The following is a 15877-nucleotide window of genomic DNA, read 5'->3' on the forward strand; positions in this document are numbered from 1 at the left end:
CATTCCTTCATGAAGCGTGCCAACTAAAAAACTATCAGAGATAATGAGAGAAATAAGTAGTGGTATAAAAATTAACAAATTTAGAAATTTACAGATGGATTTCCCATGAAAAGATAACCATGCTGAAGATAGAAGACCCCAACAAGAATAAACCCCAAATGAGAAGGTAACCAAGCAAACAACATGAAATGTACATAAGGCCACTGAAAGGTACACTTAAAAATAGCTAAAACAGTAAATTTTATGTGTATTTTCCCATAATTAAAAGGGAAAGATATCTAGGAATCAACTTAACAAGGAATATGCAAGACTTCTCTACTAAAAAGTTTAACACACCATTGAAGGGCACAAAAAACAAATGGAAAGTCCTATCATGTTCTTGGGTAAGAAAATGCTACTCCAAAAACATGGAAATTCTTCCTCTATCAATGTTTAAATGTCAAGATTCCAAAATCTACGTGGAAAAAAAAACGAAAAGGAATAGGGTGCAAACTGGAAAAAGAATAGCAATGAAGAGTAAGTGCCAGGTAATGAAACACACTATAAAACAGTGTGGAGGGCAGCCCGGGTGGCTCAGCGGTTTAGCGCTGCCTTCGGCCCTGGCCTGATCCTGGAGACCCGGGGTCGAGTCCCACATCAGGCTCCCTGTGTGGAGCCTGCTTCTCCCTCTGCCTGTCTCTCTCTCTCTTTCTCTCTCTCTCTCTGTCACTCATGAAGATATAAATAAAATCTTAAAAAATAAAATAAAACAGTGTGGCACTGGTGCGTGAACAGAGCATTCATCCAGACCATGCAGAACCTTACAAAATGTAGTAAGAGACTTGCCTTATATAGCAATTTACTACATGACAATGATGGAATATCATCCCAATGAGGAAAATATGGGCTATACTTAATACACCGCATCCCTAAATTCAGTAGCTAGCTGGGAAGAAAGATTGCATCCACACCTCATACTTGTTGCCAGGGTAGAGAGTTAACTTTCTGAGCACAACAAATGAAAAGACCTACAGTCACAGACACTCTTTGTGATCATGCCACAGTCAACATGTCCTCCCTCCATCCCATACAGGATAAGCTTTTCAGTGCTCTGAACTTAAATATGAATTGTGAATGACTGCCCTGGGGGATGGTGAGGCACAGGACTCCTGTTTTTAATGACAAAGCTAAGAACAATGCACATGTGTTATTTTTAACATAAAAATTAAGAATGCTACAAGAAAATTAATTGCTACTGGCAAGAATGGAGACAGGGAGATATAATAGGGGGCTACTGTCATGCTCAGAGACAATGGACCACAGGACAACAGCAGTGAAGATAAAGAAAAGTGGATAGAAAAAGAAGTAAAATCAAGATCTCTCAAAGATCTCTGCACTGCCGTGTTCACTGCAGCATTATTCACAGTAGCCAAGAGATGGAAACAACCGAAATGTCCAACAGTGGAAAAAGAAGATGTGGAATATAGATGCAATGGGATGTCATCCAGCCACGAGAAAGAAGGAAATTCTGTCATTCTGGGCCACGTGGATGGCCTTGAGGGTATTACAAGTGAAACAATTCAAACAGAGAAAGACAAATTCTATAGGACAGCTTTTATATGTAGACTCTAAAAAAACCCAAACACATGAAAACAGTGGGCATGGGGGTGGTTCCCAGGAGCTCGGGAGGCAGAGGCACTGGGGAGAGATTATTGAGACAGAAACCTGGGAGATCTAATGCATAGTGATTACAGACAACAATCCTGGATTACAAACTTCAAATTTTCTAGGAAACTAGATCTTAATTGTTCCTACCTCAGAAAAAATAAATAAATAAAAGGTAAGTATGTGCCTTGATAGAGGTGTTCACAGATGCTACAGGTCCACAGTTCTAGCTCAGGCTTGACAAGGGAGGATGAATCAAAGATGACAACAGGCATTTATTTGCCTGAGCGCCTGGGTAGACGGAGGTGGCCTTTAGTAAAATGGGAAGAAAGAAGAGGTAGGAATGGATCCAAGAGCACAGTGGGGAATAACAGCTTCTGTTACTGCCATGTGAAGTGTGAGTCGTCTATTAGTCATCCAAAGACTGTGATGTGGGAAGAACAGGTAATACATGAATGCAAAGTCAGAGGACTGGTCAGAGCCCAAAATAATTACTTGGGATCCATGACATATAGATGCATTTATATCCATGGCACACTACTTTTACTCAGTAAGAGAGTCTAAGTAGGGAAATACTGCTACATTCATTTACAACTCATTTCTTGGCAGTTCTAGAATTTTTTTTACATATATTAACCAACATGTATTTTATTTCTTCCATTAGACTGTCAATGACTAGACAGACCTGTAAGCTGTGCTCTGCTTCCAAAGGATTTTTAAATAAACTATAATCGACACTTTCCCAACGTCAGTCAGAAAATTAACTGCACTTGTTTAGAAAGCATACGACTGCTCTTGGATAAAAGAATCTCCCTTGAATAAGGCTTTTCCATAAAAAATCATGAAGTGTGTAGGATCTGGTCCCAAAGGGCTGGACAGTTGACTTCCACCCATTGGAAACAAAGCATCCTTGACCCACTTACCTGCAGAAGCTCTGCATGTAGGAGGAGGGTGTAGGCGGCCTCTGTGTAGTTTTCAGAGTCTCGGTGCAAATCCCGCAGCTTGTACAAGTACCTGGTCAGAAAAGGAGGAAGGAGGCACTCTGCCATTCAGGTTCAGCTCACTCCACAACCAGGCCACAGCCCACTTCCCCATCTTTTCTCTCTTACTCCTTTCTCATAGCTGAAGGGATCCAACGCTTCCCTCTTTCCCTCTCCTCTATCCCTCTGTGCTGTTTCTTGCCTGTGTGTCTTTCCCACTCCATCTCCTCTACTTTGTACTCACCCTTTAACCCAGCGGTGCTTAATTTAAAAAAAAAAATGTCATGGACCCCTTTGGGAAGCTCATAAGAGCTATGGAACCTCTCCTCAAGAAAATGCATATAGTTCAAGTCCAAGTTTGTTTCATGCTCAGGGCTTCCGGCACCCCACGCTGACAGTCCTTGACAGGTCCATGTCTATCTATGCCTCTGCCCTATGCAGCCTTTCCTGACTGCTCTGGCAGGTCTTCTATCCTTCCCCAGAACCCCAACACCATCCTCCCTCTGCACCCCCTCAGACTGTACTCATGTATCTGTCCAAAGAGTTGACCTTTTCAGGGGGAAGGGGGCATCTCATATACTTTTGGTGTCTCTCAAAGGAGCAAGCATGGTGTGGGGACTGAGTATTTGCTTACTGAAGAAATAAATAAAAAAGCCATGACATAAATGGCAAAAGCAGAAGTCTCCTCCAGCTTACCTTATGTATATGTCTTCTCTCTTCTTTTCCTTATAAAAATTCTACCAAAAAAAGGGGGAGCAAAAATACCAATGTAAGTCAAAGGTTATTGAGAAGCTAGCTATGGGAATGGCCAAATCACTATTTCCGTTCTTCAATAGTGTCATTTTCCCAAAGGTTATTGTCTCCCTTTAACAAATACCCCCACAAAGAAAGGGAGGGACCATTTATAAAGGTAAGTTGAAGAATTTTTTTAGGACCATGCATTTAAAAAATGTGAGGGAAACCCTCTATGTGAACAGAGAGCCAACTGATACTTGAGTCAACTCATGGTCTCTTTTCTTCTTCAAGGAGTCAGTGGAATCAGGCTCTTCATTTATATTAAGCAGAGGAATGCATGGCAGCCTAAACTTCTGAGGTCTGTGGTCCCAGTTGCATATATAGGGAAAGGCAAGACCACAGAGTTCTATACCATGAGTATTCCATAGACTCTCTCCTCACGGTATAGTGTTTCTGAAGCATATTTGTCTATGCCCAATATCTCCAACAACAAAGCAACCACATATAAACAAGAAGAGAAAAACATGAAGGGTGGCTTTTGAGTAAGAGTTGAGCCAAGACCTTTTGTTTCACTCTTCATCCCTATGTCTGTGGGAACTGATATCCGAATGCAAAGCTGAGTCAGCAGTCCCAATTGGACTCAGCAGGACACAGACTCCACTGAGGTGGCCCCAGGATACCTTTGAGTCTGTGAGGTCTACTCAGACTACTCAGAACTGAGTTATGCTTGCAGGGGTGACCCAGCAGTGCCCTCTCACCAACCTGGGGGCTTGGCACCTACCAGCACATTCACAGTACAGCTCATGCGGTTCTCCTTGCTTTCATCATGCATGATAATGGTTCTGTAGTCCAGGAGGTGCTCTAACAGGCTGCTGACCAGGAATGCAAACACTTCTCCAGAGCTGGAGAGGTATTTATGTTTCCGGCAATGTTCTAGGAGCCTGGAAGGGTGGAAGCGTAGATAAATAGCCATGTTCCATACTGTCTGGCATTCCAGTACAGCTAATGAGTACCGTCTAAGGGCCTAGCAGCAGGTGGCGCCAGACTAGGAAATACACACCCTTCCTGTAACATCGTCCTATCCCACGGCTTGGCTTCTGCTGTACCTCCTAGTGACTCAAGTTCTGCTTTGTCTTCAGGGCTTTGGCTCAAGTCCCATTGTCACTTAGAATCCCAGCCCGCAATGCCCATCTTTGAAGCTCTATCTGTACTTATTTTCTGCTTTTGTCTTTGCCCAAAAGATTTGTGTATGCTATCTGATCCATCTTTTTATGTCTTTATTCTCCCTAAAGCCTAGCACTTCAGGGCATCCTGTGGGCATTCTGGAAAGCCTTGAATCAATGCCCAACCTAGAGGACCCTAGCAATCTAGTGCACATGCACACACGTGCCTCTTCAGACAAAACTGCTATTTAACAACAACAAAAATGCAAAACTATAAATAAATAAGCTGAGGATAAACTTTTGAGCTAAATCTTCTCTTGTTGGACCCAAATAGAGCAAAACAATTCTACAGGGGCTTCTTAGATTTGACAACTAGAAGGAAACTTGGAGAACAAGAGAAAAAAAGAGAAAGAAATGGGTCCAAGGAATTAGCACAGACTTTAGGATTACTCTTGAACACTGGAGATTCATATAGTCATATTTTTCTGAGTTAGTGATTCAGGAAGAATGAAGGAAAAAAAATTACAGAGAAAACTCATCTTGGGAATAAAATAGGGGTAGTTCATCATTTGTAAATTTTTTTGTATATATATATATATATATATATATATATAAATGTATATAATTTTCCCATTTGACTCCTGTACAAGATCTGAATATAAAAATCATAATGTGGGAAGGTTTGAAACACAAACACATAGACCTAATGGAAACATGATGAAAAGATCAATGAACAGGTCTTGTCATCCACTAAAAGAAAAATCAGAAAGACTTCTGGTTCTTCAAAATATAGCTGAGTCATCAACTCCGTTCCATTTCTCAGCATCCAGTGTGCTGGCTCCTAAAATCTTAAAAAAACAAAAAAGAAAACCGAGTTGGGAGTTCCCTGTCCCCAAGCATACTCTAGCACATGCCACTCCCTGGAAAGAGGTGGGCAACAAAATGACAGAGGCATAAACCCAATCAACAGGTGCCACAGCTGGTCAGTATCACAAAGGCTCAGAGGACACGAGAAATGAGTAGTCTAGGTAGTGAGCACCACGGAGGACGAAGGTCCTTTCTTGAGGATGGCAGCAGTGACCAGCACAAACCCTGAGCAGCGACACTCCATTAGCATGGACTTGGTAACAGACACTCTGCTAAACGAGATTTGAAGATTGTCTAATGCCAACATCCAAGTGCTTTTAACCGCCTTTTTATATCGTAACCCCACATGCGCAAAGGAGAATTCAGAGGCCAGGAGGGGTGTGTGTGGTATGTGTGGGTGGGTAGGGAGTGGCGGTGATACTGTGAGCAAAGGAGGGAAGAAGAACGTTAGATGTGGGCGAGGTGGGTAGGGCAGTGCAAAGACCAACCTGGCTGGAGATCTAACAGGTGTTCTCAGAGGCCCTCGATGGGGCATATGGTATTTTTAAACGTAAAGTGGACTTTGAAATGTTTTTTCCTTCCTCCTTTAAATTGGTGCTTTGAAGCCATAATTAGAGGCGCTGGCACCTTTGGCGAAGTTCAGCGATTCAAACATGGGCAGAATGCCATCGCTTTGTACCTCCCCCCCCCCCTCTTCCATCTGCTCTGTTCTCGAGGGGCCAGGCTGGCCAGGAAAACATGGACATTTGATTCACATCAGACAAACAAACGTCAGCAGTGGACGGTGTAAACTCCATTAATCCCACCGAGGACCATTTGTGGTGGTGACCCCTGTGCTTCTGGGACTACTCAACTGGTTTGTAAGCACAGCAGAAGCCTGCTTCCCTCCATCATTAAATGATGCGTCAACTTGAAGCTTTGTTTCTGAAATACTCACAGTTTTTCCAGAAGGATCTTGTATTGTTCATCTCCTCTGCCCCCTTCTACCTCTTGGTCCAGCTTTGTGATCAACTCATTCTCAAACTGAAAGCAGAAGCAGAATTTCACAGGAGAATGCCTGGTGTCCGTAGAAGAGGACACGCAAGACACCCAGCCAACCTTTCTAGACTCGACACAACTCCTTTATTGAACTGTGAATGCTTTCCAACATGGTATAGGGGAAGATCATGCTTCCTGTCATCTGTTAATCATGTACTAGGGTCCGACAGAAACTCTCTAAACAAGTCTCACATTACTGTGTCCTTTGCTTTACATTTGCAGGAAAAAAAAAAAACCCAGATATTAATTTTCTGTTTTGACAAACCTTAATGATTCTAATTATCTATTTTATTTTTCTTTCTTGTCTAAGCCCTGGCAGTGGAATTTACTTTTGCAGAGCTTCACAGCTACAAAATCTTCCTTTCAATACCAATATGCTAGATAGATAAAGAAACTGAGGCATAAAGAGACAGATCATATAAACTGAGGGAAACTTCAAAACAAGAGATGACCACAGCATCATTCCCCTAATCTGTGGCATTATACTGTATATTCACAGCTATACTGCAACAGACAGGTTTAAAATGGGTGATGTCAAATTTTAATTACCCAGAGATGCAGAGCTGTTTTAGGAAACGCATGTAGAAAAACATCGTTTCTCAGCCATGGGATAGGTTATTCAATTCTGTCTCTTAATTGCTTCACAAAATGAAAGTAAATAGTTTTTAGACCAACTTGGATTAGTATTACTTGGGCTACTGCTTCTCTATATTAAAAGGAAGCAAGTCAGAGCTGACTATCTGTGCCTTCAGAAGATTCCAGCTCTACCACTTCTTACCATATGGAAATTGCCGTTTCCGCTAAAGTTGAACTCACACTGCATCATGTCAAAGAAAATGGGGATAGTGGCTTTCCGGAGCTCGACTTCAGGGGTCAGTGTGACCTCTAGAATGGGACCCACCATGGAGGGGATAAATTTGATTTTGTGGGGACCTGAAATGAAAGTAAGTGAGGATATTAAAAAGTGATTTCAACTGCAAGTCAAGTGTCACCATGTTCCTCCACAGGGCCAGAACAGGAAAAGGTCATGTGGGTAAATCAAATCAAGTCACTCAGAAGTGAGTGACTAAGTATCATATTCTGACAACATGTGGATGTCATAATCTAAGATCTACAAGTCAACTTTCACTTCTAGACAGACAAATCAATCTTGGGGTTACTGGGAATTAAAATCCAAGAGAACCCATGGTAGGATGCTTATGACACAGAAGTTGTGCAGGGGCAGGTTCAAGGTCATACACTCACCCAGGTTATACCACATGTCACGGATTCTGAAACCGATTTCCTTTCTCATGTCCCCATATCTAGGAAGAAGATCATAAACAAGAGAAAGATCTGCAGTGGAAATGAGCACATATGTTAAAATGATGAGGCAAGGAAAAATAGCCTGTTGCTCCTCTAGGTCACATTTAAGACAGGCCTGAGGCTAGGTCACTCTAAGAGACACAGTTAATACCAAAAGAAGCCCCAAAAAAGAAATGGGCCACATGGAGAGGGGACTTTACTAGCAGGAGGGGGCCAAATGCAAATGCTGAAAAATAACTGAGAAATGAAATTGTCAAACAGCGAAGAGAGAAGGGTGAGGAGTATTCTGGCCACTGCTAAGCAAAGAAACAAAGCATAACAAGCAGTAATGAAAAGGAAGATGAATGAGGCATGATGTACATGGCTATGTGACTGATGTCTAACCAACATGATTTTTATACATTTTTATCTGAGAAACCCACATCCATACCACTATGTTCTTCAGAGTACTCACACTGAGAAGCTCTAGATATACCTTCTCAGTTGAGAAATTTCTCTTGTTCTATTTAACTACACAGCCTTGTAGGGTCCTTGGGGCACAGAAGGCTTACTGTTCTTGTGTAGGAAGTACAAATATACACAGAGTACATAAACAGATATGTTTATAAACATGTATATATATGGTATTAATATTTCAGGGGTGGTGTGATTAGAAAAACAATTCTGAAAGGTTTCCTTATAGGAGTCGATGATGAAAAAAAGAGAGAGAGAGAGAGAGAAACGTTGATTTAGACAGTGGTTAATGACTAGAGAAGAATCAAAATCACCTGGATCTCTCTTAAAGAATACATAGGCCTGAGGCTACCCCAACCACAACCACAGAAGCTGGGGCCAAGAAAACTAGAAATAGAGCGGGTCAAAGTCGATATGGCCAATGTTCCCAGGGATCTCTAGTAAGGACCTATGGCCCATCCTACAATCATGTTTCTACATATTCTACTCATTGCACTAAACGTTTTTTTTTTTCAAATTCCTCCTTTGTAAATTTAGAAACCAGTATAAAATTCTTTTTTTTAAAAGAAAGATTTTATTTATTTATTCATGAGACACAGAGGAAGAGAGGCAGAGACACAGGTAGAGGAAGAAGCAGAGACACAGGCAGAGTGAGAAGCAGACTCCATGCAGGGAGCCCGACATAGGACTCGATCCCGGGACTCCAAGATCATGCCCTGGGCCAAAGGCAGGAGCTACACTGCTGAGCTATCCAGGGATCCCCCCAGGATAAAATTCTTATGTAAAGGCTTCTTGTACAAAAACAAAACAAAAACAAAACAAACTTTTCTTACTATTACATTCCAACAAAAAAACCTAATTTTATTATTTATATTAGGTAAGCATATATAGTTCATGTCTGGCACATAATAAGCATATATGATAACTACTATTGTTTATTAAGACCACTGTTGATGCTACTTATAAAAATAAGAGAACTCCTGAAAAAATTTTATTCATATTTCTGTAACATTAGTAAAAATGTTTTTCCCAACGTGCATCTTTGCTCACATGCATATGTATTTTATTTTATTTATTTTAAGATTTTATTTATTTATTCATGAGAGACACATACAAAGAGGCAGAGATAAAGGCAGAGGGAGAAGCAGGCTCCCCGTTGGGAAGCCTGGGATTAGGACTTGAGCCGAAGGCAGATGTTCAACCATTGAGCCACCCAGGTGCCCCAAAGAAAAGCCTACAGCACCTAGTATTCCCCGGTGGTCTCCCATACAAGTACTAACCAGGCCCAACCCTGCTTAGCTTCCAAGATCAGACGAGATCAGGTGTGTTCAGGGTGGTATGGCCATAGACCATATATATTTTATACAACCTGTACTTAGTCACATTTTTCTCTGATCAAAACCAGAATCAAAAAAACAAAACAAACAAACAAACAAACAAAAAACCAGAATCATTAATCCTAACTAACCACTTTATTTACCAGACGTGGTGTCAACTAACTTCACTCTTGAGTGTTTAACCAAAATCAAATCCATCTTTGAAAGAAGTTATGTCATTTACGATAGTCTAAGATTAAGATATCCATCTTAAAAATCTATTTTCTCTCCATACCCACCCCGTAGGGAAATCTGGAAAACCAGTTTTACTTTTATCTTTGAGATTTAAATCTCAATCTCTTAGCCACCAATCTGTGTTTTAGGGAGAAACCAGGGGTAGACAGATACCATAGAGTTTGCCTAGAATCTCAGACATCTTGGCAAGGGAACAGAGCTCAAGTTTCATAGCCTTTAAATGATAAATTTCTCATGTTCTATTTAACTACACAGCCTTTTGAGTTTCCAGGCTCTCCATGAACTCTGAAACAGACCGGAAAGGAAAGCAATGAAAAGCTTCCCTAAATCTCTCATCGCTCCTGGACATATGTCCATGTTGAATTCCGAGCCAGGAATCTGGAGGGCATTTTTAGGGGATGTGTTAGTCTTGGCTCCTCTGCTGAAGTGACTTGAGAGGTACAGAGTGGGGCCAAAGAACTCTGCTTTGTGAAGTATGAGTGGGAGAGGCGTTGCGCCTGCAATTTGGGTAAGCTGCCAGCAGATGGGCAGCTGTTCTTGGATGGAGGTGGGAGTACTGGCCAGCCTCAGCACCTCTCCAAGTATAGATGCCACTTAAAAAAACTGCAATGGGGGTGCCTGAGCCTGGGTGGCTCAATTGGTTAAGTGTCTGCTGTTGGCTCAGGTCATGATCCTGGAGTTCCAGGATTGAGCCCCGTATCTGGCTCCTGGCTCAGCGGGGACTCTGCTTCTACCTCTGACCCTCCACCCATCTTGTACTCTCTTTCTCTCTCTCTCAAATAAATAAATAAAATCTTAAAAATCTTTTAAAAGCCTTAAAAAATAAAATATTTAAAATTTTGACGACTGATGGGTTGAAAAGAGACACGATCCGAGGAAATTTGAAGTCTATTAAATGATGACATTAAGACACATCTCACTAACAACATGGGGAGCCCCTGAATAGTTCATTTCTGTGATACCAAAAACCCTGCTCTGAAAAGAAATGGAAAAATCACCTTCCCAATCATAAGCAAGTTTAAGAGGACACTTACTTTTTGACAATTTTGCTGCGCTTGGCTTGAGAGAAGGTTTCAAGCTGAAGGGATTCATGGGTGAGAAAGGCTACTGCCAAATGGAAGTAATTGTTCCAGAGCTGCTCAAAATTGATTGTGTGGGTGAAAAGAAATGGAAAATAACATTAGTAAGGGTCAGAGTAAAACGATGCCACATGGTAGAAATTTACTCACAGGGATTAAGGAAAAAAAGCAAAATAAAATCCACCAGGCTTCTTTTTCTTTCTTGTGTTTCAATTATTCAGCTCTGAAAATGTTAACACTTACTATTAAGTTTTTTGTTTTTTTTTAATCCAGACTATTATATTTGTCTTTACTCCTGAGATAGGGCAAAACTGCCGCCAGGAAGTGCACCTATTTATAGTAAGTAGTTTGGCAATATGTATCAAAAGCCCTAAAATCCTGCCAAACTTCTGAAATAGTAAATACTTTAGGACTTTATCCTGGCAAAATAACCATGGGTATTTAAAAATATTTAAAGCCAGGAAGGCCTTCACAGTGCTATTTAAATAACAGAAGATGGAAACAATCTAAATGTTCATAAGAAGAATTTGGTTAAATAAATCATGGTCTGGCCATGACAGACTGTACTCAGCCATTAATAATATTGTGAGAATATTTAGTATCATTGAAAAGATGATAGAAAAAAATTAAATTTAATAGGTTGCCAAAGAACTGCACAGCTTGATTCCATTTTGGCATATATATATATATATATATATATATATATATATATATATATATTATATATATATATAATGTCTAACTAGCAAATATAGGTACTCCATTTTAGCTTATATATACACGCACACATACATATGTATATATAAATGCATATATAACCTCCTCTTCTTAGGACTCTCCACTTTTAAAGTCCCACAGATATAAACAAAGCCACATGACACAGCAAAAGCAGGTCACCAACAAAATGTTTGAAGCACGGAGCATGGAACTTGTCTACCTTCACCAGGCCTTAAAATGGTGCTCTGTGCAAATAAATAATATTTGCTAGATGGATGAAGATGGAGCTAGGAGTCACCTGCTTCAACCCAGTTTGGATTTTCACACAAGTGTGTATGTGAATCTCTGCTTAGAAATGAAACCACCTGCAGGCAGAGGAATGTCTGCGTGCCCATCTGCAAGCACATGCGTTTATGTGTATTTGTGTTATGTTCACAGCAGAAGGTAGAACTATTTGTATTTCAATTTACTTCTTTTTGCTTAGCTATATTTTCTACTCTTACCTTTTTTTTTTTTTTTTTCACCTGTATTAGTTACATAGAAAGAAAAAAAAATCAACTTGATTCTGTCTGGAGGAGAGTGATAGGAATGTGTGCTTTAGGGAAAGGAGAAAAAAACAGGAAAACTGTTTGCATTTGAAAACGATAAAACTTGAAGTGATGTTTTCCAAAATGCCACAATTGTCTCACCATGACTGAGAATTCAAGGAACCCCTTAGGTGAGGAGATGCTTACCTGAAGTTCAAAGCTTGTCTGATCCATGAAGAACCTTGTGAGAACCTCAGTAAACTGATTTATCGCACGGAGGAAAACCCTGTGGGAAGGAAATACCAGATGAAGAAGGCAACTTTCTGCTCTTCAGAACATCTCCTACCTACGTGAAAAACCAAAGCAAACCAAACCTAGACTCAGCAACATGAAACCTTTAGCTCTGTAAAGGTCATCAGGGACCAACACCAGAACAGACTGCAGAGGACATTCAAGTCAAGTTTCTAGAACTGACTCCACGAGCCACTCAAGGCTGCATCACAATTTAGCCCCTGGAGGGTATAGCTGAGGTGATCAACCAGGTCTCCTGAGCCTCAGAGAGGGCTCTTTGCACTCTACTGCCATGCTTCCCTTTTCAAGTTTTGCGATACTGATGAGAGTTTTTCTTTAATCTGTCTGCATGTAGTTGGGAAGGATTTTTCTAAATCGGTATGTTAATAACTCTTAGGATAATTTATTTTTTAATTATTTTTTATTCAAATTACCAACATATAGTGTAAAACCCAGTGCTCATCCCATCAAGTGCCCTCCTTAGTGCCCACCACCCAATCACCCCATCTCCCCACCCACCTCCCCTTCTGCAACTCTTTGTTTGTTGCCCAGAGTTAGGAGTCTCTCACGGTTTGTCTTCCTCTTTAATTTTTCCCAACTCAGGTTTCCCTCCTTTCCCTTATAACCCCTTTCACTATTTCTTATCTTCCATGTATAAGTGAAACCATATAATGGTTGTCTTTCTCCAACTGATTTGTTTCACTCAGAATAATGCCCTCCAGTTCCATCCATGTTGTTGCAAATGGTAGGTATTCATCCTTTCTGATAGCTGAGTAATGCTCCATTGTATATATAGACCACATCTTCTTTATCCATTCATCTGGCAAAGGACATCCCAGCTCCTTCCACAGTTTGGCTATTGTGGACATTGCTGCTATAAACACTGGGGACTGGGGTGTCCTGTCATTTCACTACATCTGTATCTCTGATGATTTACTTTATTAATAAAGTTCACAGAGAATTGTGATTATCTGTATATATATAATTTTGAAATCTTATTTCATATATATGTGTGTGTGTGTGTGTGTGTGTGTGTGTGTGTATATATATATATATATATAAAATTCTGAAACTTTGAAAAGATATATATATATTCGGTTCACTTTGCTCCTATTCATCAAGTATTTGTCGAATGTCCTTAAGACCAGGAACCCTCTCTTTTAAGCCAGTGCTTAAGCACTGTTACTTGCAACATGTAAATCTAACCGTGACCCCACAAAGAATATGGACAATCTGGTGGAGGGGGTGTCAAAGAGGTACAGGACATTAAAGGAGGAAAATGCCATGTCCAGGTCAGAAAGGCTTCCTTTGGAGAGGACCTTGAATGGTGGCACGCTGACAGCTGGAGGTTGTGGGGAAGGCACCGCAGCAGGAAGATGCAGCCCAAGGGAAAACATGGGACACGTCCAGGGATGGAGAAGAGGCTACTCTGGTTGTAGCACACATTGTCTATGGAGTGAAATATTGGAAGGTAAGCCTAGAAAAGCACGGTGAGCCAGGCCACAGAGGCTCTGCATGGCATGATGATGAAGGCCACATGGAACCACGGGAGGGCGCTATGGGAGAGCCGAGACTGAGGATGGAGGGCAATCAAGAGACTACACCAGAGCAGGGAGCTTGAAGCAGAGCAGCTGCCAACAGCCCAGGGGAAAAGCAAGAATGCAAGTCCAGAACCGGCATCATAGCCACAGGAGGCTCCTTACTCTATAGAGCCCAGATGTCCCCCCAAGAGATTCAACAGCATTTTCCAAAGGTCAGGTTACTGGTCATGGTCATGAAAGCCAAGGATTCAGAGTCAAATGCCTCAGGCCCGATCCTGGGCCATCTCACCTGCTCTGTGTCATATTCATGACCATCCAGTCTTTGGCATACACATTCTTTCCAATCAGATCCTTAAACATGATGAAAGTTTCCATGAGGAAGTCCTGCAGAGAACAAAGGAGGAATGTTTGGGGTGGGGGGAACTAGGTGACAAGAGGGAGCATGGACAGCATGAGAACAAGATGTCCTTTGCCCATAATTATAGCCTAGCTTTTTAATAAGGGGTTTTTTTTTGGGGGGGGGGCACCTGGGTGGCTCAGTGGTTGAGCGTCTGCGTTCAGCTCAGGTCGTGATCCTGGGGTCCTGGGATCGAGTCCTGCATCGGGCTCCCCACAGGAAGTCTGCTTCTCCCTCTGCCTATGTCTCTGCCTCTCTATCTCTGCCTCTCTCACTCTCTGTGTCTCTTGTGAATGAGTAAATAAAATATTTTTTAAAAAATAAGAGTTTTTAAGGATCTGACAAGAACAAAAAAGCTGTCCACATTTTAGAAATAATAAAATTGAGTCTGTGAAAAGGTAAAAGACTGGCTTCAGGCTGTAGAAGCTGGGCAGTGGGAGAGCAGGAAAGGGAACTCAGGGTTCTGGACCCCAAATCTAGAGCCATGATATCTTTAGTCCTCTGCTGCCAAGTTTGTCCAAACACATCTACTGCACTTAAAATGAATCTGCCGGAAATTGTGATACTTCTAATAACTCTGAGTCCAATTCTCCTTTATTATTATTAGAACAGAAGAAAACCACTATAAATAAAAAGCAAAGTCATTATGCCTCCGATTCCAGGAATGTTCCCAGGGGTGGCTTGGGGGAAGGGTCCTGAAGGGTCCTTAAACAGCAATAGTTGGCAGTGGGTCGTGATGACAGTAATAACTAATAACAAAAGAACACAGCAAAGTGTCCGGAAAACAGCTCTTGTATTCAAAAGGGGGCTGTGATCAAAAAGCAACTTAGAACATTCTGGACTAAAATTCAAAGCTAAAAGTTTTGAAAGCTTTTTATTTATTAGTTAGTTAAATTTAGACATTTTCCACTCGGATTCCTAAGTTGGAAATCCAGGCCAATCCCTCTGGCACTAAACCGCACAGTTCTATCTTATGAATTACATCATGTAGCAGAAGGAAGGCGGGAGCTGGGAAGTAGGCGGCCTGGGTTCGATCTCTAATGATGTTCCTCTGAGATGGTGGGCATGATGGCCAACTTCCAGCACTTTGGATGCCACACAGCACAGGAGTGGGAATGGTCCGGGCTCTGAAGTCTGTGCCATGCTTGACTCTTCCTCCAGTTCAATGGAGAGTCCAACTTTTCTATCCTCAATTCTCAAATCATACACATATTTCCTTAGTTTTAAAATGTTTCATCATAGTCTCATATATTAATTATTCTATTGACTCTCTCAAACCAGTAAGAATTTGTGATTTGTGAAGCGAGAATTAAGTTTAGATGCCAGTTATCCACTTCTGATGCCGATTCTACATTGAACTCTTGGGAATCTAAATTAATTGGAAATAGCGTATAAGAAAGGTAATTCACAGATTATCCCAGGTCTTACTTTATCTCCCACTTCCCAAATTCTGCCAAATGATTTACTCAGAGGCAGAGGGAGGAAAAGGACAATTCGCTGGAAGTCAATGGCCTAGCTGTACCCTGAAGGCTTGCCCCTGATGACAAGTTTCCTCATGGGGATAATAAT

At 41.3% G+C, this 15877-nt stretch overlaps 1 protein-coding gene and 1 non-coding gene across 5 annotated transcripts in view; both read right to left on the reverse strand.

The window, feature by feature from the left end:
- DOCK5 (dedicator of cytokinesis 5) overlaps positions 1–15877 on the reverse strand; it is a 211708-nt gene that overhangs the window by 37592 nt on the left and 158239 nt on the right. For 3 of the 4 annotated variants that reach the window (XM_077868808.1, XM_077868807.1, XM_077868809.1), the window contains exons 29-37: positions 14201–14295; positions 12287–12365; positions 10791–10891; positions 7673–7731; positions 7206–7360; positions 6327–6412; positions 4141–4300; positions 3321–3361; positions 2568–2658 (exon numbers count right to left, since the gene is read on the reverse strand). In XM_077868808.1, the coding sequence (XP_077724934.1) occupies positions 2568–2658; positions 3321–3361; positions 4141–4300; positions 6327–6412; positions 7206–7360; positions 7673–7731; positions 10791–10891; positions 12287–12365; positions 14201–14295 (867 nt within the window). Of the gene's footprint in view, positions 1–2567; positions 2659–3320; positions 3362–4140; positions 4301–6326; positions 6413–7205; positions 7361–7672; positions 7763–10790; positions 10892–12286; positions 12366–14200; positions 14296–15877 lie in introns of those variants that run through there. The other variant, XM_077868810.1, reaches the window with a different exon arrangement.
- Positions 9417–9535, reverse strand: LOC144296626 (5S ribosomal RNA). Its single transcript, XR_013363653.1, has one exon. It is a non-coding gene; the product is annotated as a 5S ribosomal RNA (ribosomal RNA).

The sequence above is a fragment of the Canis aureus genome, chromosome 24 (assembly GCF_053574225.1).
Source record: "Canis aureus isolate CA01 chromosome 24, VMU_Caureus_v.1.0, whole genome shotgun sequence".
NCBI lineage: Eukaryota > Metazoa > Chordata > Mammalia > Carnivora > Canidae > Canis > Canis aureus.